Source organism: Myxocyprinus asiaticus, chromosome 23, assembly GCF_019703515.2.
Source record: "Myxocyprinus asiaticus isolate MX2 ecotype Aquarium Trade chromosome 23, UBuf_Myxa_2, whole genome shotgun sequence".
NCBI lineage: Eukaryota > Metazoa > Chordata > Actinopteri > Cypriniformes > Catostomidae > Myxocyprinus > Myxocyprinus asiaticus.
In genome coordinates this window covers 30714132-30739454 of record NC_059366.1, presented here as the reverse complement: position 1 = coordinate 30739454, position 25323 = coordinate 30714132, and the positions used below count along the sequence as shown (strand labels likewise).

Genomic DNA, 25323 nt, shown 5'->3' with positions numbered 1-25323 from the left:
TTATGGACGAGACGGACAAGGAGGTGAGCAACCTCACAGACCGTGCTTTCAGGAGCCTGTGCATTGAAGATGAGGCCATTTACAATGACTCAGAGTTTTCCTCTTCTCCTACCAAACGGCATAAAGCTTTTGCTGAGGAAACCAAGCAGAAGACAACTTTACAGAGGTCCTCCCAGGAGACAGTCTCATCCAATGTTCAACAGTATGGGAAATCTGAGAAGAACTTGACAGTCCAGCATTCCTATGTGGATGTAACCCATCAAGAGCAGGCTTTTAGGGATGGAAGCTTGTCTTATGTGAACAATTGCTCTGAAGAGGTGACATGGCAGCAGGGCAGGAGTGCATCAAGAGTGTCATCTCTAATCAAAGCCTTTAGTTCAGGGGAGTGTTACCAGAACAGTGGGACAGGTGATGTTATTCTAGCAAAGGACAAGTATAGAGACTCTGGGAATGAAACATGGGCCAAATCAGCTCTGCTAAGCATCCAGAGAGAACTCTCTGAGTTCTCCACAGGATACCATCAAAATTTTAAGTCAGGCCCCTTTCAGTCTTACAGAAACCATTTTTACTCATCCAATGTGGCTGCCACTGTGGCCCAGATGGACACAATGGTTCTGATGAAATCTTCAAAAAGTAAGTTTAAAGCAATGGACTCCAAAAACGTTTTTTTCCACAGTGAATTTAGTCCCTTCCAGCTATGGGAGGAATACAACAGGTTCCCCTTTGAAAGGACAGAAGTGTCAGGGTTTATGTCACCTGGTGAATTCCCAAGGTGGTATGATTCCCCCATGTACAAAGAGCTGAAAGAACCCCACAAAATTCCAAACTCTCCATCTGAATGCAGGAGTTTCAATCAAAGGCAAATTCAAGATGTTGTCCCAGGTCAGTGCTCCAGGTCCACAGTCATCCAAAAAGCTTCTGCAATTGAGAAGAGGTGTGAATCCGAGATGGCTTCAAACTGTCCACCTTGGAAGAAAAATAACAGCATTGGAAGGAACAAACTTCCAAGCAACCGGCCCTCCACGGTCTCACCAACTAATGAGAAAACATTTATGCCAGATTCTAGTTTGTTTAGCTATTGCAAAGTTACACATGATATTCAACACAAAGTGGCTGACAGCACCCTGTCTAACAGTGTGACACCATTCAACATCACTCAGCTTCTAACCCCCATAATTACTAGACAAGAAACAGAGACGTCTGAAATCCTGCAGTTTGCACACACTCCCTCTGTTTCTGATTTTTTTTCTCAGGGTGAAACTGACCCTAAACCTCTGACTGATGCCAAACATCTGCGTGACATCTACAAATCCAGAGCTTCAAGTTTGCTATTCAATCTCAAAGACAACAGAAAAAGAGTCAAGAGCACATACAGTCCCACAAGATTTAAAGGTTTAGAGATAACAGATCGAAATAAGCAGACCTCAGATTTGGAGGGACGTGAATCCAGATATTCTGATATTCTTGTATCCCAGGAAACTCAGGAGAATTTTGTAAGAACGGACACATGGGTCTCATGTAACCAAATCCAAGAGCCCAGTGTAGCCCCTTTCACCTTTAAAGATTGTACTGATGCCATTGGATCATATGATAATTTGACATTAACCTCACCTCAAATTCAAAATGGTGCCTTTAATTACAAGTCCTTCTGTGGGAGTTCAGACAGGCGCCCTCACAACACAGATCTGCTGGCTTACACAGAAAGTACCAAGTATGAGCCCTCATCCCACAATCTTTCATCACAGGATAAAAGCTCTGTGACATCAGAAGGTCAATTAAAAGACTTCAACAGCACTTTTAGTCCCACTTCTCAGCCAGAAATAGCAAGCATGCTTGCAGAGTCTCACCCACCAACACACTCTCTGCCTACACAGACAGCGGAGCAACAGAGATATGGCCTGAGCAATACTGCAAGTCAAAACTATCTACAAACAAGAAAGGACTTTGGGAGAAATACACAATTTGAATACAGCCAAAATGAGTTTGCTAAAGAAAGATATCTTTGGAACCAGACTGGTTCTGTAAATTCCACAGGCAGGGAAACGTTAACTAATGATGGCAGATCAGAAGCACGGCTATTTAGGGAAGAAATAGCAGCACTGATCGAGATGGACAAAGGGAGAAAGGCCACTGTCAAGCAGTATTTGCCCACTGTCAGTGATGGCTATTCTGTTCAAAAGGAGACATATATGCAAAAAGTAAATGATGACATAAAACTTGGTCGACTTGCAAAGGACGAAGAGAAAGGTATTAGGGAAGACACAGTGTCCATGAAAAAATCCCACAGAGATAAGCCTTTATATGATAACCAATTTAACACAGCTGCAAAACCTATTGATACGTATGGTTTTGCAAAAAACAACCACCAGATTAAAACATCATCTCCCCCAAAGGGAGTTAATGTCTATGGTGGTTTACAAAGCTGTCCTGTCAAGAATGATCTTGCAAAAGAGATATTACCTTCTGAAAGAGGTCCAGAGCAATTGGATCAGAGAGCTCTAAATGCACCTGTATATGAGAATAAAGGGCAAAAGAATGAAGTCTTGTTCCCTTATCAGCCATATATATATGAGCCAAACAAGCAGTGGCACATGGCATCAACAAGTGAAGATCAACATACTAAGGACAACGTATGGACACAGAGGCAATCAGAGAATTCTAAAATAGTCAATACATTGTCAAATACACAGCCGAGTGCACTGCATAAAACAATGGTAAACCAAAATGAGTTATCAACCAAAGGCGGTACACCAAATGCTGATTCAATCAAACCAACCACTGACAACTTTGATCAAAATAATCCTGGTTCACAAAATAAAAGAGAAGACAGGTTTAGCATTAATGATATTCTTGCCATAAGAGATTATGAGCAAGCAAAGAGGATAAAGGAGAATACATATTCTTGTGATCTGGCTAAATCAGTAAATCCACAAAATCAAATTAAATATGAAATAGCTGAGAACAAACCAAGTATTAAAGAGACTGTAAAAGAGCAAGAACAAACAGCTAGAGGCTATAAAATACAGAACTCTGCAAGTCCAGCACCAGGCTGTCTGAAAAAAGACTTCCATAATGCTAATGAAGGACTGGCAAGTATCAACAAAGACAATAAAGACAGATTAATGAGTAAAGATAATGACAAGTTCACAACAAAAGAACTTTCTTACAAGGAAAGAGGCCAAAGCAAACAAGAAATTTTGACGTCAAAACTGAAAGTACATGCTCAAAAAGAAATATCGGCAATTAAAGAAAAGGGACTTGCGAAACAAAGCATTCTTGCAAGAAATGCATCAAAGCAGGGCATGACTATAAATAATGAAAATGCACAAGATGATCAAGATTTTCATCACAGCAAAAGGAAGGAAATCACAGCAGAGAAGCTGAATCACTTGTTTCAAGATATAACTTATTCAAGCTTAACCCAGTACAAAGAAGAAATGAAAACACAGAATGATCATCCAAAGTATGGGTCTCCTCTATCAAGGAAAAAGCTACCCATGGAAACCCTTAATTCTCAGGAAGATAATCAGACTGCAGTTTCAGAAAAGAATTGTAAATATGTAAAACCTGATAAAGCTTTGGCTATAGAAAGGCAGAATGAGTCAGTAAAGTCTCATGTTGAACATCCAACTGATAACAAAGAGATAACTAAAGCACCTTTAGTTCATATTCAAAGTGCACAAGATAGAGGGACAGATGTGAAAAATCAATGTAAACATGATGTCCAGAAAAATACCAAAAACTTCCTGCCAGCCAAAATCTTAACAGATGAACAAATAAGTAGGGCAAGTGCAGAGGATCTAAACCCTAAAGAGCAATTAGCAAATCAAAGTCTTTATGTGCATGAAATATCACCCAGTGAGATGATATCAGGTAGTCGTTTGACATCCATATTAAAAACAGAGAACTACACTTCCCATAAACCATCTGCACTTTGTGTTGAAAACCAAACAGTGCAACCTAATCAGAAAGAAAAGACGATCCCAAAATACCACCCCTTCGAAAATGCAGGGGAAAGCAGCCTGACTCTATATACATACTCTGAACAAGCTCTGACTAAACCTACAGATGTCGATACAATTAAAAAGGATGAACAGCCTTCACTTACAAAGATTGAGAATCTAAAAGCTAACATTGGTTTAAATGAAGACCCTCAAAAGAACACTGATGTGCAAGATGGACTTTCGGGATTGGACCCAAACACAAAGAGAGTTGAAGAAGCTAATGTACATGATAAAAGTGGGATTACTGCTGTGGTGGAGCAGTCTAAAAATGAACTAATCAAAAATAGCGCTATGATTTCAGCTAGTCAACTGACATCCTTATTAAGTGACATGAAGCTTAAAACTGGAATTCCACCTGCTAAACTACTAACTGAATCTGCCAAATTAGAGCTTACCTCAAAACTTAAAGCCAATACAATGGAAGATGCAGGGAAGTTTAAAAATGGAATCTATGAACACAATTCTGGGGTCAATTCAGATGTGACACCAGTATCATCAACCAAAAATATAGTCAAACACAACACTGTAACAATAAATTACCAGTTCTTTCAGAAAACTAAAGAGAAAGACACACAAAAATGTTTGGTTGATGAAGATGGTGAAGAACTAATAAGCAAGAACAATACAAGAATGGAAAATTACTTTGATCTACTACAACAAAACAATACTTCTGCGGCTGTAGAAACTACACCTGCAAACAAAACGTTGGGGAATCAGTCAGAATCAGGAACAAATAAGGAACTAATACACATAGGATCAGAAAAAGAAAGCTGCCAGCATAAAGAGCACCTTCAAGATGATGAAAGTACAAAAGACCTGCTCTCAGTTGGCAAGAATGAACATCTTCAGAATAAGTCAAATGATGAATCAGAAGCAATAAATAACAATCAGTTGTTCAAAGAAGAATCAAGAGAGCAAAGATTCATAGGAAGTCCATGTCCAAAGCATGGACAAGCACAAAAAGAAGGAGGTTTTCCTGGATCCTCAGAAAATAATCCCAAATCCACAAAAGAACCTCAATTGGCATCTGAAAACCCAGGAAGTCCCAGCAAAACCAAAAAAGCTGTAGAAGACCCATCAGAAGTCAATGCTTCCACTTCAGTCTTACACTTCAGTCAAAATACAGTTATGAGACAGGAGGGTACAACTCAATGTAATAACATACAGCTTGTTTCAACACACACTGTAGATTCCACAAGAGACGTAACAAATGATGCCATTTTTACACCTAGCAAAGAGCAGCCCACAGAAGAGCCCTTGATCTACAGTATTTGTGTGTCAAGCAAAACAGAAGCAGCTTCAGATGATGAACCTATGATCTATAATATTTGTGTGTCAAGTAAATGTCATACTGATGAGCCACAAAATCCAGGTAATCATGAAGAGAAGAGTTCTGCCGAAACTGAGCTTTCAGCTGTGAGATGTGTGTTAAGATCTGAAGAAGAGGAAAGTGTTCCTGTTAAAATGGATAACGATGCAAGTATTGCGCAGAGAGAGACTGAAGTGTCTTCAAATAATAAGGTAGAAAAAGAATGCACAATTAGAAAACCTGAACCACTGGCAACTACAAATAAAGCAAGTGATGTAGGAAGTATCAGTTCATCATATGAAGACCTCTTGGCTAAATATGGGCTTAGAGATCATGGTTATGACAAATCAAAACAACACATGCAGGATACGAGAGAAAGAAAAGAAAAGGAGGAATCTGAAACACACCTCTCACAAAACCCGATGAAACATGAAATCAACAGATCTCTGGCATCAAATGAGAAAAGCTCAGACACACAAGTATTTCCAAAAGACTCAAGACAAACTTTAGATCAGCAAGCATCCCTTAGAACAACTCCAATTATAAAGGAGAGTACAGACAACCCCAACCAACAGGCTAAGCAGCATTCTGATAACCCTTCAATAACTCATTCAAACTACAAGGCTGAAAAGCAACAGATAATAGGAAATGATAGAGCAAATCCTGGTCTTTCTACAAGAGATGCCACTCTAATACCAAAAGATACAGCAAATGCTGAAAAACAAGATCAAGATAGTAAGAATACTGAGGCATTAAATAGGAGAAATTGTGATATTCAATCAAAGGATAAGAAAGTTGAAGAGCAAGTTAGAAACGCAGAGAAAGTGCAAAGACCGAGGAAGACAGAAAACAATGCTGATAATGTGTCTAATTCTAAAAAATCCCCAATGAAAATTGAGAATGTGTCCCTGACAGCTAAACAACATGCTACCACTGGTGACTTGACAAGTGCAGCAAAGACTGCAGAAGCATATGTAGCAAAAGACTACAAACCCAATGAAACTACAAGTACTGGAAGGACAGTACCCCTTGATAATGAAAAGCCTCAAAGGGTGGTCACTGAAGACAACATTTTAAATCGTGCATCAGATGCGCTTTTAACCCAACATACTAAGGAACACATTAGTAAAGCACTTAAATCAAAAGACCAGAAAATTGATTGTGGGGGAAAACAAGATAATTGTACTGCATTGGAAAAAGAATCTGTCTCTGTCAAAGATGACCATGCTCTGCAAAACAGCAGAAAGGGAAATTTTGGGGAGAAAGAGGCACAGTCAGAGCAGGGGAAAGTTGGATTTAACACAAGTAATGAAATTACAGACAGGATGGAGATGGTTTCAAAAGATGGCGTTGCCACACATGTTAATAATTATTTGGATACATTTAGCAGCATTGGTGAGGATGTGTGTACTGTTGTAAAACAAGACCAGATCTCCTTTGAAGTACCAAAAATTCACTTAGAGGACATAAAAGTGTCTACAAAGAAATTGTCATCAAGCAAAGAATTCATGGCAGACCACAAAAACCAACATGAAGTGATAAAGAGAGAAAGTCTGAGAGGGAAGAAAGGAGTACCAGAAGTCCAGCATAATATGAAAGGAACTATTGAAATGACACCCAAACAAATAGACAATGGTGGAAAAGAAGTTGCACCACCTCCTAAGAAGGATAGTCCTGTGAAAGCACCATCTCTGATAAATATTGGGGAAAACAGTACAAATGAATTAGGAGATACAGCAGTTAATCTAAGAGAGGGAGCAGTTTGGACACAAAAGGTACAAGCCATTGATAATAAAAGACCTGCACTGAACCATTACAAAGGAAAGAATAAGGACCCAGAGGTTTCAAGTCCAAGTGGACATCTTGATGATGGTGATTTGAAAGTTGACGAAAACAGGAGCAGCCTTAGAGGAAAGAAACAGATAAATGGTGAGGCTATGGAGATGCAACCTGCTGATCAGACTAATACAAACCAGTATCAGCCAGGGGAAGGTCTTGTTCCTGAAACAAAAAGAAAAGCAAGTGAGCAGGGGTATGCAGAGTTTAGTGCTACACAGAGGGGGAAGAAGGTGACTAGACCAAAAATATCAGCTATAGCAGACTATGCCAGACTGAAAGTTATCTCTGCTGAAGAAGATGATATGAAAGAGATCGATCTTCTCCCCAAAACTGTCCTTTATAACAGTCATGACCTGTCAGTTTTAGGAATTCCCATACATTTACACAGAAATGTGGCTTTTTTGGACACAGCGGGAGAATCTAAAACAGAGATCAGTACAAATGAAAAGGAGAAAGGTCAAATTCACAAACAAAGACTTTTGCAATTTCAAGAGAGAGGCAAAGAATCATTTTTAACTCAAAAACAAAATCACTCCAATCCCGGCATGAGTACTCAACCAAAACCATTATCACTGGTAGCTTCAAGTTCAGAGGATGGAGAATTTGTTTTTGAGGGATTAGGGGGCACCCAAGAGAGAGCTCTCATAAATCACAAGGAATCAAACACTAACCCAGATTTTATGGAGCAAATAATCAGAGGAGGCTACCACAAAATGTACCAGTCCAAGAATCCCCAAGGTATAAATATTTCACAATCGCAAGCTGAAGGTAAGACCGATCTTTCTAGATCAATGCAACTGTCTTCTGACAACACAATCGAAAAGGACAGTCTTTCTGTAAGGCAAAACTTGCCATTCAATGTAGACAACCCAATAAACATGATATCACCAGCTGGAGAAGAAATGGATGAATTACAATATTATACTGTGAATGCTTCTGACAGAGATATAAAATCAAAGGAAACCTCTGAACCATCTCCATTAAGTCACAAAATGACTCAAAACAGTGACCTGGCTGAAAAACTAGAAGAAGAGAAAAAGGAAGATAGCTCATTTTTGCAGAGTCTAATAGGCTACGGTAAAGTTCATGCGTCAGGACCACAATCAAACTCTTCTTCTCCAGCCATGGGGAAACCCGTCATGTTCAAAGTTAAGGATAATACAATCAGAACTACTTCTGTGACCAAAACTGTCAAGCCATGCTTTCACAAGTCGTTATCTGATGACTTCAGGATTGGCTCCCCAAAGGAGCACTTGAGTGGCTCAGAAAAAGGAGATGAGGAGCATGTTCAACATAAAGAGTCTGCTAACCCTCCAATCATACATGACCCAGCCATTGCTTCCAGTCGACTCCATAAAGTACGAGAGACACTCCAAAACAACTTGCCTTCAGCAGAGTACACAGAAAAACAATCAAAGGGCCTTCAGAGAAGGAGCCAAATTCTCGAGGATGAAGAAACTCGGTCTGTCATAAGCACAATGTCAGAGGATGTAGAGAACTGTACAGCAAGCTTTGTCAATATGTCAGACATGAGCGCAGCCTATATGCCAAAGAATGAAAGTTACAGAGACACCTACCAAAGGCCTGCATCTGCCTGCTATGAAAGACCAGAGTCAGCCTGTTACAAAAGGCCAGAGTCAGCCTGTAGTGATATGAGACCATTGGGTAAGCCACCAGCTGTGCCCCCCAAATCTGAAAAGGCTCTTCGGAGAGCACAAAGGCTTACAACAAGACGTATGAAGAAGGCAGAGACCCAGACACCAGAAAACCAAGAACAGCAAACGTCAAATTCCATCCGAAATGTCTCCAGTGTGCCCTCATCACCTTCGGACATACAGTCAACACCTCTAGCAGTAGAAGCCACACCTCCTCTTTCACAATATGGTATTGAGCCAAATTACACCACCCCTGCGCATAGCATGGTGGGCCAACCTTTCCCCTTGACACAGAGAAAGCTTTTGCAAGATACAAACTCAGGGCAGTACTTTATGGTAGATATGCCATTACCAGTTAAGACAAAGACATTTTATGACCCAGAGACAGGTAAATATGTTCAGCTCAATGTCCGTCAGAGATCCCAGGGTGCTCTTATGCAGCCAGCATCTGTGGAGATGTTAAATGCTCCATACATGCTGCATCCTTGCTTTGTGCCATTGGCTGCCTCTTCATTACCGGCCTTGAGGTCATCGTCCCAAATGTCAGCACCAGCTACACTAACAGAAGAGCAGGATGGGTTTAAGGCAGGTAGTGAACCATGGAGACAAAATGTTTATCAGCAAAATTACAGCAGAGATGCCCAGGAATATCCTGAAACTGTGTACAGGTCATATGAGCAAATTCATGATCCGTCTTTGTATACGGGAAACAACATCACCAACAGTGAAAGACACACAGATATTATAACTATGAGTGAATTAGAAGACTTTGCAATGGAGAGCACATAACACATGCAAGCTAGTTAGTGATAAGATAGGTAAATAATGTTTATATTAGCTATTTAAATGTGACTTTTAAGTAAGTTAATAGTTCTTTAAACTTTTTTTTTTATTTGTATGTAAGGCTTGCTGTATGAAATTGCATTTTGGAGCTAAGGTATGGACTGTAATCAGGAAGAACACAACTATTTATTTTAAGAAAAAGTCAAAGAATGAACTGTGAAGCATTCCATTTAATAATGTTATGATGAAAATAATGTAGCAGTGTAATTGCTTATAATACAATACAGACCATGCCCTCAGAGCACACAGCAAATTCAAGCAAAGCAAATTCGTCACTAGCATTTTCATGTTAAATGCTAAAACCTTATCTCAGACCTAGCCAGACAAAAAAAAAAAAAAAAAAAGTACCTTCGCCATTATAAAGAACCATATGAAGGACAATTATACCCAAATATCATACACTCTGTTTTTTCCCCCTCATATTTTTTGAATGTTAATGGCCCACAATGTGCATGAAAATTAGACAATATGAAAGTGTGTCAGGTTTTACCCTCAGTTTAAGGCTTATTGCCATATTAAGACTACTTTTCCCTTGATGTGCTTTGGCAGATTATATATTAAAAAGGGGTGGTCTTTACCTTGCGATGATTGTAGATGTATTATATGAAATGATTACCAAATAAACAATGACTTGCAATGTACTACTTATAGAGTCTTTCAGAAGCTCATTACATAATCTGGCTATTAAAGGAAAATGTGAAATCAAAGTTTGTTGGCTGACAGCTCTTTTGTCACCAAGAACTCATTAAACAGTTATAGGTATTATCTGATGTAACAAACTTCAGAACAAAGTGTTGTTTCATTGGTCTCTGTACTCATTCCCTATGTTCTATATCTTGAAATAGTGGTGATTTCAGGATCTGCACAATATACCACTCTAGTGGACAAGTGGAGAATTGCACTTTGTATGATGGCAACTGTCTCTAATAATTCAATTTAGTGTAAATAATAATAATAATAATAATAATTATAATAATAATAATAAAACACTTTCTTAACACAATTATGTGTTTATTTTAAAATTCTTCACATCTAGCTGCTATTTATTTTAAAATTTAGTGCAAGTTTTATGACTGTAAACTTTTCCCCTATGACCACAGTAAGTAAACCTTTAAACATCATTAGATTCATTAACACTATTTCTGTCTTATCACTCCCCGTCGAAACAAATTTACTGAGTTATTGATATTTTTACACAAGCACAGACAGCTGTGATAACTGCACAAATGCTGACCTTATTATGACCTTTGCAGCAGGCCCATATCTCAACAAATGATGCACCAGAATTTGGATATGACTTCACAGACAATGTATCATTAATGCAACAAAAGAACTCATTAATGTCATTCAAATAGAATTTGAAACAAATGATTTGTCATTATTTTGTATAGTTTAGGGTTTTTTAAGCATGCTTGGCCTCTCTCCAGTTAATTTGATGTAACAATGCCTCTCATAATAGAATGAATTACTGCTAAAATGCATGTAATGGCACTGAATATTCAATAATCCAAGTGCAATGAATGTTATAAACAATCTTCTATAAATGCCACTACAATAACTCTGAATTACTTCCATCACAGGCCATTGGTTTTTTGTGTTTGCTTGTTGTGCATGAATTCATTTTGGTAAAGAAAAAATAATAATAATTCTACATTAGATCGATTACCCCAAACACCCCCCCCCCCCCCACCCCCCAACCCCGATGGGACCTGATGCACATGTATGGTGAACTGGGTCAAAAGTCTTCTACGAGAAGCAAAACAGGTAATCTCTTAATAGTTTGTGGACATAACTAAGATAAATACATCAGTACAAAGTTTTCAAAAATATATGTGTGCGCTCATAAGTGGTTTACTGTTATTCAAGTTGAAAAGGTCATTTGATCAGAACTTTACACCAGGCTTCGCGTGACCTTCACTGATTCCTGCCAGAAGCAAGAGGTCCATCTCATTTGGCTACGCTTAGTTTGCCATTGACACCGCCAATTACATCAATCTTTTGCATATTATTCAATTACTAGATCAGTATTCATATAAATGTAGAAATAAAATAATGTGAAATCATTACATTTAAAATGTAAGATGTAATTAAGTTTTATTTAATATTTTGATGTATGCCTAAAATCAAAGTAGAAACTCTGGCATTTGAAAACTGCACAACATTTTATCCTTTGTTAAAGCTGTCTGGCAAACCTGTGCAATTTTTTTTCCTTTTCTTTTTTTTCTGCTGCATACTTTGTTTTACATTCTGTGGTGAATATTTTTCATCTGTTTGCAGGTATTGTCTGATATTTTAGAAGTGTTTTCACATTTATTTCTGTACCTCATAAGTCATGTTACAAGTGATGGAAATAGTAATTTCAATGCATTAAATGTTGTTGCTTTGCACAAGCTAACTAACAATATTATAGGCTTTTGATAATTTGCCCTAACCTCATTTATATGTGTACATTAAAATGTGCTCAGTCTCCCCACCATTTTCAATATTAATACTAGAAAATGCACTCTATGCACTCCAGTTGAAAACCATGTTTTAATACACATTCCTAAAGCCACATGTAATCCAAATTGTCACCATGAAACACAAACACCAAGCTGCACTATTTCATTGGGCAAGACTTTTTGACATTATCTGGCTCTGCTTTGTCACCAGGGTGTCGCATCATGAATTATTAAATCACTACTTTGTCATAATACAAAATTCCACATCAATTATTAATGCTAATGTGTGTGCAGTTTACTTAATTGTGTTATTGACTATCAAAAATAATTTCATGAAAATCCTCAAGGACATGAATTTAATCAGTCCAAGTTACTTTTCAAAGGTAGCAATGTTCAGTGCTCTTAATCTAAGCTACTTTTCCATTATTGAAATGTATATCTAAGAAAACATAACGTAGTCGTGTTTCCTTTTCATAAACTGTTTGATGGTTCATATGCTGCTAAATAAAAATTCACTGTCATATTATTGCCTTCATGTCCTGAAATGTGTTCTACAACACATTTATTTGTATTTTTACGCCGTAATCAAAATAAAAAAATAATTATTACAAAAGAAAAAAATCAGTTTAGGTGGTTAAAAATCTAATGACAACTGCTTTACTGTACGCCCAAAGCAAAATGCCATAATTAGCACCTTTCATATCAGTGTCATCCTGCGAACCATGTAAAATAGAAAGAGATGAGAAAGTCATGATGTACTTTTTTGCAGCCCTACTGCTTGTGAACTAATTAATAATTGATCACAGCCAGATGGTGTGAGCAATAGGCAACAGGAGATCTACATGTCTGCCTACATGCTTAATTGTTTTATAGAACATGTCAAAACAGGACCAGTGTGTGGACCCTTGCAGTCTATCATGGATGTGCAGATGTGTCAGTTGTCTTCACATCAGCATGGATAAGAATTAGCTAGATCATATAATAAAACATGAAAAACCACTTAATATACATTTCTGTCCTTGATATTATTTTACATATATTATTTCACATTAGTACATTTATGTTTCAGCATGGCATATATCTTGACACAATGCAATGTTTATCATCACCTGACTTCACAGTACACAAGGCAGTATAAGTGAAACATCAAAGTGGATTGTTGAAAATAAATAAATAAATAAATTAATTCACATTGGCAACCAGGGAAATTTCTTTAAAAACAGCTGATTGAAAAAAAAAAAAAAATGAAAAAAAAAAAAAACAACAACAATTACAGTGCCAAGTGTCCACATGTACTGTTCCAGAGCTGGGCAAATTCAATGCCAAGAATCTGAGCAGAAGTGAATGATGAGAGATACATTATTATTTAATTAAAAGTTTGATACACAAACACGCAAAATACACAACGAGGGATTTCACTTAACACCGTCCTGTCCACGGCATGTCAGTGTGCTAAAGAGGCAGCAGGCATTCAGTGTTAGATTATAAATCCAAAGTATGTCCTCGAGGTGGGAAAAAACACTCCCTCATTTCTTATCTGGACCCTCCTTTTGGCAGTACAGATGCTTGTCTGGAGTTCTCCGTTGTGATGTGATCTTAGATGCAACAGAGTTAGGACTGGAATCACCTCCTCCAGCAGCAACAGTGCTTTGGCCCAGCCCGACCCCTGGCCCTGCTTCAGGCCCACTTGTAGACCCTACCCCCAGCAGGTTGGCTGACTGCAGCACTGCCTCAGAGTGTTCTCTAGCCTTCATGCGCAGGGCTGCAACACTGGCTGTCCGGTTACTCTGGCATCCATATGATGGCAGGAAGGAGAGGCCCACTGTGTCAGGCACACAGCAGGAACACAATGGGCTTCCTAATAAGGCAGACAGGAATAGTGTGTCAGAAAGGGCCATGTAATGTCCTTCACGTGGATCTAACATTTCTTGACCCGTTTTCTTAAATTTCATAATATATTTAAATTCACTTGTGTATATATCACAATGTGTACACGTTAATCATACATGGACTCCAAACTCTTGTTTAAGATAATCAGCTATAGCTTTTAACAAATTGAAAGTCACCTAAAGGTGGCAATCAAACTTTCCCTAGAAGCTTACCTGCCATTGGTAAGGTTATATACCAAATAGACACTTAGCTGATTATGCATGAAGGGTATCAAATTGTACTGCATATCAGTTGAGATTAACTGCTACAAAATAAAAATAATAGTAATGATAAAAATTATCATAATAAACTGTTCCAGCCTTCCTCATTAATTACTTTAACAGCATTTAACCAATTCCAGGTATATGTCATGTTTATGTTAATCATGTTAACAAATTTATATTTAGAAGAAACAACACACAATAACTATGTGCACTTCCATCCACATCAGTGGCAACAACAAAAAGCTAGTGAAATAATGAATAACAGAAAACTTAATATCAAATCTACCTGACACAGCTCTGTATGTTTTGCAAAATGAAATCTGTTAGATGCCAGATCTTACCTTTCAAAGTTGCCACCTGTGACAAGGCTTGTGCATAAGTAGCCGTGTTCAGCAATGTTCCAGGAAGGCAAGATGGGAAAAAAGGTCCACCTGAACCAACTACTCTGTTAATACTGCACATAATGGACAGAAATGGGCATTACATCTCTTTGGGAAAACAATCATATTCTATGTATAAAATCACATTGGATTAGAAGAACTACTCACTGATTTTGCTGTATCTCCATCAGTTCTTTCTTATTTCTGCTGTGGTCAACAGGAGACTGGTTGAGGTTTCGTGCAGGAGGGTTGCCTTCACTGATTTGCTCTTTGCCTCCCTCATGGTCCGAAGTTCCTCTCTCTGTTTTTCTCCATTTTGCCCTCCGGTTTTGAAACCACACCTAAACAGAAAGCAGAAAGTAAACATGAATGTTGCCTGAGGGATATAAAAACTAATGATTGATAACTTCTCGATTTTTTTAACTGCCTCTCCTGAACCTCAATATAAAATAACAACTGGAAAGTAGTTGCATAAATATTACAATTATTATTTGGATGCACATTTATTAAAAGTAACAAGCTGATGACTTATTTCAAACTTGATCAACACAATTGCTGAGCATATGCAGCGATGTTCTTGTATCTTAACTGAATGAAGGTCATTGCCAATAACAACATTTAATTGAGCAATTTTTCATTATCATTTTTTAATGACTTCCTACTGACAGTCCCCCTGCTTCTGAGAGAGAACCATGATGAAGTCGTTTATTTCTCTATTTAATGATTGTTTGACAACATCAGATTCGATTAAGTCTGTGCTCTCTAACACATTAACCATATTTGAATGGGAAAGGTTGCATAATGCAGTCAAATCTCCACAGCCTGGCCAGCATTGTGCAAAGGTACAATGATGGGAACAAACAAAACGCCCCACACATATAGCTCTTCTCTCGACATAATATGAGACAACAGTTTACTGGCAGGACAACAATATTCACAATGTAATTGTGGCAACATTATCTCACCCTTGCACCTTCCAGCTAGAAGTCATGATCCCCCAGCACTGAATGGTCTATAATTGCACCATTAATCTCAATTTGCAGTTTGTTGTTAATGCAGCGCGAGCCAATTGACACTTTAAAAACGGGGGGGCGCCGACTATACTACAACAAAAAGAAAATTTATTTCCTAATAATAATGTAAGTTTAATATCCCTGCATGCTGCGACCGATTCATGTTCAGATTTAATAACAGGAATCTGGTAATCCGATTAGAGAGAAATTATTTGTTTACAATCCCTAATTTACAGCAGCGAATTCCATTATCGCGCTGCAGTCATTGGTTTTAAGCGATAGTAAGATGACCCTGGGGAACAAAAGGGAAACTATTATATTTCTCACAATTAGATCTGAGCTCAGAAGAAAACCCAAAAGCAAATCTGGGAATGCAGGAAATTACATACAGGCACACTGAATGCAATTACGTGTGGCCAAGTTGATACTACAGCGGATGTTTTGCAAGGCCGCAGAATATGAAATCGGAGGTTTCAGGTGCACGAGCGTTTCTCGGTTAAAATGTTTGCATTTCCCCCCAAAATCACTAGTAGCCTACATCCTCCATTTGCTGAAGGAGTACATCTAAGATATGTTTATACCTAAGAGGCGAGGACAAATTAGTGAAGAACATTACCACTAGTTAATTATGAATGACCGATTAATCAACCTAATCCAATCTGTTGATGTTATTAAAGCGCATCACGGAAATGACAGAGTGGCTTAATTTACTTGCTTTGGTCAAACGTGCTCTCAGCTTTTATGGGATACTATTTATTATCTTTGGATCGGGACAGTTGTGAAGAGTGTCTCACCTGGACTCGGGCCTCTGTTAGATTGATTTTCATAGCCAGCTCTTCTCTTGTAAAAACGTCTGGATAGTGGGTCTGTGCAAAAACTGCCTCCAAAGCTTCCAGCTGTGAAACACATATTTTGATCCATTATTTGAGTTTATGCTTTACAATGAAGAATTTTTATTTTATTTATTTTATTTTTTTGCTTTATATATAGGCTACTTATAGCCTACTTCAGCCTTACCTTGTGACTTATTCTGTATTTTTTTTTTTATTATTGTCGTGAAGTAACGAATAACATACAGTAAATAAACAAATATTGTTCCTTTTTGCTTTACAATTAAAATGGAAGTTGACATGAAAATAATAATTCATTGATATTTTATTGTATGCTGAAGTGCATTTATAGCCAGCATAGCATGCCTTAAATTATTTCTTAGCAGACTTCTTTCAAGCCTGTACAGGACGTTCATAAATCAACATCATAATCCAAATCAATATCAGAGCAGCAGTGAGTCTGTTATGTATCTAGTGGGAAATTTGGCTCGTGTGAAACATACCTGTTGTAAGGTAAAAGTTGTCCTGTTTCTGCGTTGCTTTCTGCGCAGAAAACCGTCATCGAAGTCTCCAGAGGCGTGATTCCCAAACCCATTTGTATTCACTGTTGTAAATAATAACGTGACAGTTAAAAATTAAAATAAATAAATAAATAATATATATATATATATATATATATATATATATATATATATATATATATATATATATATATATATATATATATTAAATATCACAACATTTTGTTTCTTATTCTAAAGTTTAGGGTGAAAATATAAATTGCATTCGTCCTGTTCAAAATGAAAAAATATTATTTGTTTCAAATATAGCCATCTCAGGTTATTGTGCTAGTCTAATTCACAGGGAACAGACTCTTTACACAATGAGAAACCGTGACCACTAAAATGCCGATTGAAAGGCATGACATCTAACATCTGTTCTCAGGCAGACTGCAACAAAAAGTCTCAGCTGGAAGGCTGTCACGGGTGTAGATCATGTTACCATGTGGCAAAACATAAAACACCCTCACAAACAAAAAAATTAGCTATAGGCTTGCTGTAGCTTTGATAAAAATAAATAGACTAAACTGATTTAACGGGGTGGCTTGCAATAGCCAAAATAAAATAGACTACATAATATGAAACTTAAAAAAAAATACACACACACAAAAAAAAAAAATCGTTTACAGATGTGTTCTTTATTAAAAATATACAAAGTTATACGGTAATCGAAGTCAATAAAAATCAGTTAACAATTCTGACAAAACATTAACCAGAAGAAATAATGCATAGCCTAGGCTACTTACGTGTGTTCGTCCGGCAGCATTCTCCCTCTAACTGTGGGGGACAGTGAAAGTAAAACATATCTATTTCCCGGTGCTTTGCGACTTGTAGCCTACTACCCAGTGCAATCTGCAAAGAAATTATTGCCAAACGTCAACGGTAATGTTTTTCAACTATTACTGCAATTATATGCGTCTTGAAAAGCTACCTTTGAATAATACCAACAAAAAAGCACTGCACTTGATTAAACCTAGTCTCCGCAGCTGATTTTAAGTAGGCTACTTAAAGTTCAAAGGTAAAAAAGCATGCGTGTACATCTATACCTAGATGATCTGATGTGCAGTTGCGCTCACGCACTGATAAAGTGTCTCCTGCTCAACCTCAGCTGAGCAATCACACTCCCACACCGTCAATCAACGAGTGCACCGCGTTCACCTCCCCTGCTCCAACTCATCCTCTTTCCTGCACACCAGCTGACTGTTTAGACTAGTGCATGACAACACACGCCTTTATACTCACAGGTAATTGCAATTAATCATACTTTCTTATATATATATATATATATATATATATATATATATATATATATATATATATATATATATATATATAAATTATTATTATTTAATTTTTATTTATTGTTTTGCACGCGCTGTCGTCTTTTTAAAGTCATTTGCATAGGTTCTCCGTGGCCAACCGGATTGCACGTGGTGGTAAACGTCAAAATTCTCAAAGGCATCTCCGAATTACTCCGAAAGTGTAACTTTACCTTCATGCATGCATATTCCCAAATTACAAACACACGGGCACAAGCATGATACACTTTTTTTTTTTTTTTTTTTTTATACAGTTGCTTTTTATATTAAAAATCTAGATGACTGTTTTTGAATTTCAAATTGGCTGTCAGACCAGTAATTGCTCATTATATGGGTTAGGGGTCCACTTTATACGAGAATCCACTGGCTCTGCGCTCGCAGGTCCAAATTTTGATTTTGTTCACAGCAAGGGGTCTAAGGATTTATTTCCCACTCTCGCCTAAATGATTTGCAGCGGGACCCTTTCAATTACTTTTAAAACGCATGTGGGACTCCTAGCGCAGACACCGTCGCTCCTCTGCTGCTGGAAATGAGGCTCCGAGTACCAGCTGAAATTTTGAAGTCGAGGACGGCTTTGGATGAAATCACATAAACTGCAAAAAAAGCAAGCGTAATGGTGCATAATTGGTTCTCTAATAGCATTACACAAGGATAATAGCCTGTTAAGGCCCCCTGCACTATTAAGTGCTTCCCTTGCGTAGAACGTTTATGATATTAAGAGGGGAATATAATGATATTTTAGTTATTAAATGCGTGTAATTAATTTATGCACTGCTGAAAAAAAAGTTGTGTTATGATATCGTCAAAATGCATTGGAAACTGGGAGACAAGTTCTATATCACTTCCTGACCTGACATTTGTATTATAACAAACATATATTAGAGATAGAGAATGGAGATATATTGAGACTGATCCAGCCTATAGATCAGAGATTTTCCACGGTTTTAAGAGGCTGACTTAGCTGTGTGGGAGATAGTGAAATAAGAGTGTCATAAAGCGATCTATTTAAAACATGCCTTTAGAGTGCAAATGTAAGTGAACAAAACTAACAGAACAACTGAGTGTGCAGTAGGCCTCATATACGAAAAAAAGAAAGAAAAAGGAAACCATTGGCACCAGTCAAACTGGCAAGTGATGCAGAACTTTCAGTACCATGGTCAGCGATGGAATGCTCGCGCGTCCTCTCAAGTGAACTGCTCGCGCACAACTATCAAACAAACTTATGACAAATGCACGTGGACAATAAAATTACATTTTCAGACTGCGGCCACTGACGACTAGCCTACATAAACGAATAAATTGTTTTAACAATAAGGTCGGAAACATGGACGAACAAAATGTTTAATTGTAAAATTCTCTCTCTCTCTCTCTCTCTCTCGCTCTCTCTCTCTCTCTCTCTCTCTTCACTTTTCTTGTGTTTTCTTTTAAATTGAGTAAACACATCTACACACACATCCACACACACACACAAACACGTTGGTGCGGCTATCCTTATGAGGACTGTCCATAGACATAATGATTTTTATACTGTATGAACTACAGATTCTATCCCCTAACCCTAACAAAAAAAAAAAAAAAAAAAAAAAAAAACTTTCTTTCATTTTTACATTTTCAATAAAACATCGTTTAGTATGTATATAATACCCTTGTAACTACCAGTTTGTAACCTAAAAATATGTCCTCCTAACCCCCCCCCCCCACACACACACAAAATATTTTTTTTAATAAATTGCCATTGTGTTAGTTTCAAACATAAAAAAAAAAAAATAAGACCAGTAGTGATTTGACACATAAAACATTAATTTGCAAGAAATAACACCCTGTCCCAGAGAGGCTATGACATGGTGATTAATGTGCACCAAAAGAACATCATAGTTCTTTTTTAAAAATGAGCTCCAATAAGTGCCATATCTTCTGGCTCATCATCTAATGATGCATTAAATATCCATTTCAAATCATATTAGTAAATGCACTAAAGAGACCAAGTTTTAATAACAGAGTTGATGCAAAGGATGATGTTTATTGGGTAACTTTTATTGAATGCACTAAATCATTCAATGTACAGTATTGTGTAAACTCGAACATTGGCTTTAAACATTGCAAATGCGTTAGTTTTAATTTGTTCTCTATAAACAGACAGTAGGTTTTGATGTAGAGTTTTTTTTACTCTCAAGACATTAAATAACATAAGTTTCAAAAGCACATAAAACATTCACTTATTAAAAAGTCAAGTTAATAAATGGCACTGAGTGTATTTAGTTTAAGGTAAAACCCCTATATAAATTTACATTGTTTATTATTGCCACAGAAATGACAATATTATTATTATCATTGCGTACCAATTATTTTTTTTAATTTTTTTTAAAGACACCTTTGAAAACAGTTCCAATAGCATCACATTGGTTCCCTGAATAAAGAAATGTTCACTGATACAAAAGATGTCTAAGTTCAAGTAATTTCCAGAAATTACACAAAAACAAACAAATAACAAAAATACAGTTCAAGAACAAAAAATAAAGAAAATATATTTGAAGACATACAGTTTTACAATAATAATAATAATAATAATAATAATAATAATAATAATAATAATAATAATATTAATAATATATATTTTTTATTTTATTTTGTTTGTACTGTTAAGGCCAACCTGGAAAGTTTCTTGAATTGTTTCTATACAGCATTTACACATTCTGTAATTTAAAAATAATTAATGCATCAAATCACCTGCAGTTCCCTAGTGTGAGGTATACATTCCATTTGGAGATTCTGCACCTCAGCTAATAGGTTTTAATATGCTCCGCTCCGTTTACCTGTAGTCAGCTTTAAGCTTCCACATCCTTTCTTGCCAAGGAAGTTATAGTTATTCCTTAGCAGTTGTCTGAAAACTGGCGTCTGTGTGGAGTTGAGTCTTGGGGTGAAGTACTTCAGGATCTCCTTGGTGCACGCCTGGCCATCCACCTGAGCTTGGAAGGCCACAAAGTTCCTCAGGTCAACCAGAAGCTCGTTGTGTTCTGTGGTTGCATACACAGCAGCAGACTGAGTCCCTCTCTCTTGCTTCGTCCTCCTCATCCTCTTGTCTCTGGGGGAGACTGACATGATTCCTGGCCCTCGTCATAGTGAGGAGAGAGGATGAGGACAGAGAACCAGATTCCTCCTGCGCTCCTTCACCACTGAAGTGAGCAGCAGATCCTGGCTCCTTAACCACTGATTTCTTTATTATACCTGCATCCTAGATTAAAATAAAGCAGCATTGGAGTACATGAGTGTTCAATAACCGCTTATTATTCTATCAGGAATTCACAGGATATTGTATGCATATAAATGTACCTTGCATTTCTGTGATGCTTTTGCCATTATACCAGATGACTGAGAAAGTATTGAGTTTTTCTGCCCAAACCTTTTCCTAAGAGCAATTCAGACATTAAAAAAAGCCAGATATTGTTGATTTTTTAAATCACCCTAATTTTCTTCCAAACCTGTGCGATTTTTTCTTCCATAGAGATATGCCGGCCTCAATTCCCATTCACTATAATTTTATGGTCTAAAAGATGCAATGAAAGTGAATGGCGACTGAAGCTAGCATCCTGCCAAACATTTCCTTTTGAGTTCCAAAGAAGAAAGTTAGAGGTTTGGAACATCATGAGGGTAAGTAAAAAAAAAAAAGAAAAAAAAAAAAATCCTTTTTGGGTGAACCATCCCTTTTATGAAACAAAGGTAGACGTACTTGACTGGAGGTGGGGTTGCTTGTGTAGACCCTCTCAAGCAAGGCAGTCTGCAGTTTTGCCTGGAGATCTTCAGTGCTCTTCTGTTGGCTTCAGCTTCCACAAGCACATAGTCTGGGTTTGTTGCCTCCATGATGGTGTCATGTTTCATGACACTGTGGATCCCCGATTTTTTGAAAAGTTTGGCTAAGACATAATCATCACTCTTTTTCTCATCTTTCTTCTCCTCCTCCTCTTCATTTTCATCTTTCCTGTACCTTCTTTTCTTCACCAGGTGAGAAACATGATGGCCCTCAAATCTGGCATCCTCAGAGCGCTTGTCATGCTTGTGTTTGTGTCCATCTGAGGGTGACATGTTTTTTTCCGTTGTTTCGCAGTGCTTCTTCTCTCTGTGCTTCTGAGGGCTGTTTGCCCAACAAAGATCTTTACTAGCAATTTTTGTGGATAGGTCAGCGATGGAGTGAGTTTCAAGGTTATTATTTGACCCAAAAGCATAATTGTCCATTTTAGCGCTATTGATTGAGAAACCGTTGACCGAGATAGCGTTTCTGTTTTCTGACAGTGATGTGGCATCTTGGTCCTCAAAAGAAAATGCAGATGAATGAGACTGTGATGGTCGTGATGTCCCCTGAGATGGACGGGATGTCTTTTGTTTTTTTGGAATCTCCACATTTGATCCTTTGCAAAGAAAAATACAACACATTTTAGAAATACTCGAGTACTGCATCTACCATTTAAAAATATGTTTTTTGATTATATTTGCATTGCCTGCTTTCAACAAACAGACCACAATGCATCATCTCCTTGTTGCAACATGAGCCGAATGAATAGTGCCGTTCTTGCAAAGGAAATATATTCAAATTCAATAAATTACCTGCAAATATTGCACTGGTTTCTGTTCCCTGAGAGCCGTCTGGACTGCTCAGTGTGAAAAGTTCATAAATGTCATAAGATTTGAAAAACCGCCTCTGCTTAGGATCTTTTAGCACTCGGTTGGTGAGAAACTGTTTGAAGATTTGTCTATGGAAAAAGACCAGAAATGCTGTATTAGTTTTTTTTTTTTTTTTTTTTTTTTACTAATCTCCTTTATGATTCAGTGCACTTAAGTCCCACATTTTCTGGAATGATTTCCTTTATAGCATAAACACTGACATGCCACAATCTCACCCATCTGGACAGTTTATCTGCTTAACAAATGCATATTGTGTCTTGGTTAGTTTGAAATCAGAAAATTAATATGTGAACAATCCAGCTCTTCATAGTCTTTCAAAAAAAATTCCCATCGCCTCCCTAACAACAACACAGTAGTCTAGGACTGCCTTTAGTGACCATTTAGCAAATTCGTGTTGATATCTAATTAAAAAAAATAATCTAATTAAAACATTACCACTTCCTTCTAAATGCCCAATCCCAGGAAACTAACCTGTGCTAAATCATCTCTTCAATGGTTCTAGCTGTCAACAGCCTGTAAACGGTCACCTGCTGTTTTTGGCCAACCCTCCAGGCGCGTTCACGTGCCTCCAGCAAGAGTCAACAGTTCACATCAATACTGATCAGCACTACATGCATCAAAACAACATATGCATTGAATAAATACAGCAAAAACAGTTTTCAGATTGTGAGACACTGCTGTGGCCAACCTGAGTGTCTGTGCTGGGGTTCCAGTCTGGGTCATAAATTACAACCCTATTTGCTCCAGTCAGGTAGACTCCCAAACCTCCAACTCTAGTTGTCAGAAGAAAGACAAAGATGTCCTGTTCTGAAGAAAGAAGAATAAAAAAAAATAATAAAAAAAATAAAAAATAAATAAATAAATGCTGCTATTCCCCATATAATGAAAGTGAATAAGGACTGAGGCTATTTTTTACACCTTGCATATCCTTTTGTGTTCTGCATAAGAAAGTAAGTCATAAAGGTTTGGAACACATGAGGGGTGAGTAAATAAAGACATAACTTTCATTCTTAAATTTCCTCTTAAAACAAAACACAGGGAGTGTAAACAGGCACCAACAATCACCGTCACCTGGTTGTAATGAGTGATGAGAGGCTGTCTGGATGTAATGGTGGTTGTGCCGTCCATCTTGAGATAGGAGAATCCATTCTCCCTCACAAACACCTCCAAGATCTCTAGCATCTGTGTGTGTGGGAGAAATGGTTTCAGACAGAGCATTGAGAACAGGATTAGTGATAATAGGATTAAGTGAGATTAATATTACATGTACAGAAGTACCAACTGTGTGGGTTTTAGGTTGTCTCTGAAGCCAAATCTCATTTCTATTGAACAAAGACAGCTGGGTCCTGACAGACACCCTACAATGCAATAAGATCTCATAATGAATTCTATTAGAGGGCAAAATGACATAATAACTTTATTGGTCCTTTAGTGGGTGCTGCTGGAGATAGCACAAGTGCAGTTTATCTATCAATACTCTGGGTTTATTCACACTTCTTTACTTAAGGCATGTCCACAGAGGCAACGGCTTGATGGATCTGCTTATATGAATTTAGCTGAAATCAACAAATCTGACGTTTGCCCTTGTGCAAACATTTTAATCCAGTATCTAACTAAATCTCTGATTATTTAAGGGAGATAATCCAGTTAGGACAGTTCAAATGTAGAGGAGATGAGTGGTCGAGTCGTTGAAGAAGATAACAGCTGTAGGCTTTTATGTCTTAAAGAAAGGAAAAAGGGATTATCAGATCACTTTCTTAACCCTTTCTTCTTTCATACTGACCAGAGTCAGAAATTAATTGGGGCTCTGGGCAAAAATGCCACAGAAAGAGACAAAATGTGGGGGCAAAAAAAGCCTATGCAGTGAATTCTTTGTCTAATTTAAAACATATGACATGTTACTTGATCTTCTATTCTAGGCCTAGATATACATATTATTGCATTAAAAATATAACATCTACTTAATCAAATTAAGAATTTATGTTAATAAAATGATTACATTGCTGGATGTTTACTGTAATTATATATATATATATATTTTTTTTTTTCTTTTGTATGATGAGAACACCTGCCCTGATAAAGGTAAAAATGCCCATGGAAATCAGATCCAGGAGCTAAAAAATGCCCTAAAGGGATAGTTCACCCCAAAAAGAAAATTCTCTCATAATTTACTCACCCTCATGCCATCCCAGATGAGTATGACTTTCTTCTGCAGAACACAAAAATATTTAGAAGAATATTTCAGCTCTGTAAGTTCATACAATTCAAGTGAATGGGTGCCAAAATGTTGATGCTCCAAA

General features: G+C 37.4%; 1 protein-coding gene and 1 pseudogene across 2 annotated transcripts; both read right to left on the bottom strand.

Annotated features, from left to right (window-relative positions):
- Positions 1-12122: 12122 nt before the first annotated feature.
- Positions 12123-21300, bottom strand: LOC127413586 (dorsal root ganglia homeobox protein-like). Of its 2 annotated transcripts, none has more exons than XM_051650842.1 (7): positions 21160-21300; positions 17774-17879; positions 16971-17071; positions 16432-16533; positions 14793-14965; positions 14586-14698; positions 12123-13949 (listed from the first exon to the last, which is right to left on the bottom strand). In XM_051650842.1, the coding sequence occupies exons 2-7, from the start codon at positions 17829-17831 to the stop codon at positions 13618-13620; spliced, it is 879 nt and encodes a 292-aa protein (XP_051506802.1). In that variant the 5' UTR covers positions 17832-17879; positions 21160-21300; the 3' UTR covers positions 12123-13617. The 2 variants fall into 2 exon arrangements, with proteins under 2 accessions (XP_051506802.1, XP_051506803.1); XM_051650843.1 differs by lacking the exon at positions 21160-21300 and adding an exon at positions 18074-18117.
- LOC127413589 (DNA excision repair protein ERCC-6-like) overlaps positions 21156-25323 on the bottom strand; it is a 22010-nt pseudogene continuing 17842 nt past the window's right edge.

What these genes read in the sequence shown, in the direction of transcription:
- LOC127413586 (XM_051650842.1), bottom strand. Translation starts at nt 17,831, where the DNA reads ATGTTTTACTTTCACTGTCCCCCACAGTTAGAGGGAGAATGCTGCCGG. An exon ending in TAACAGAGGCCCGAGTCCAG is followed by an intron (nt 14,966 to 16,431) that starts GTGAGACACTCT and finishes CTTTCTGTTTAG; the next exon opens with GTGTGGTTTCAAAACCGGAG. An exon ending in ACAGGTGGCAACTTTGAAAG is followed by an intron (nt 13,950 to 14,585) that starts GTAAGATCTGGC and finishes CTGCCTTATTAG; the next exon opens with GAAGCCCATTGTGTTCCTGC.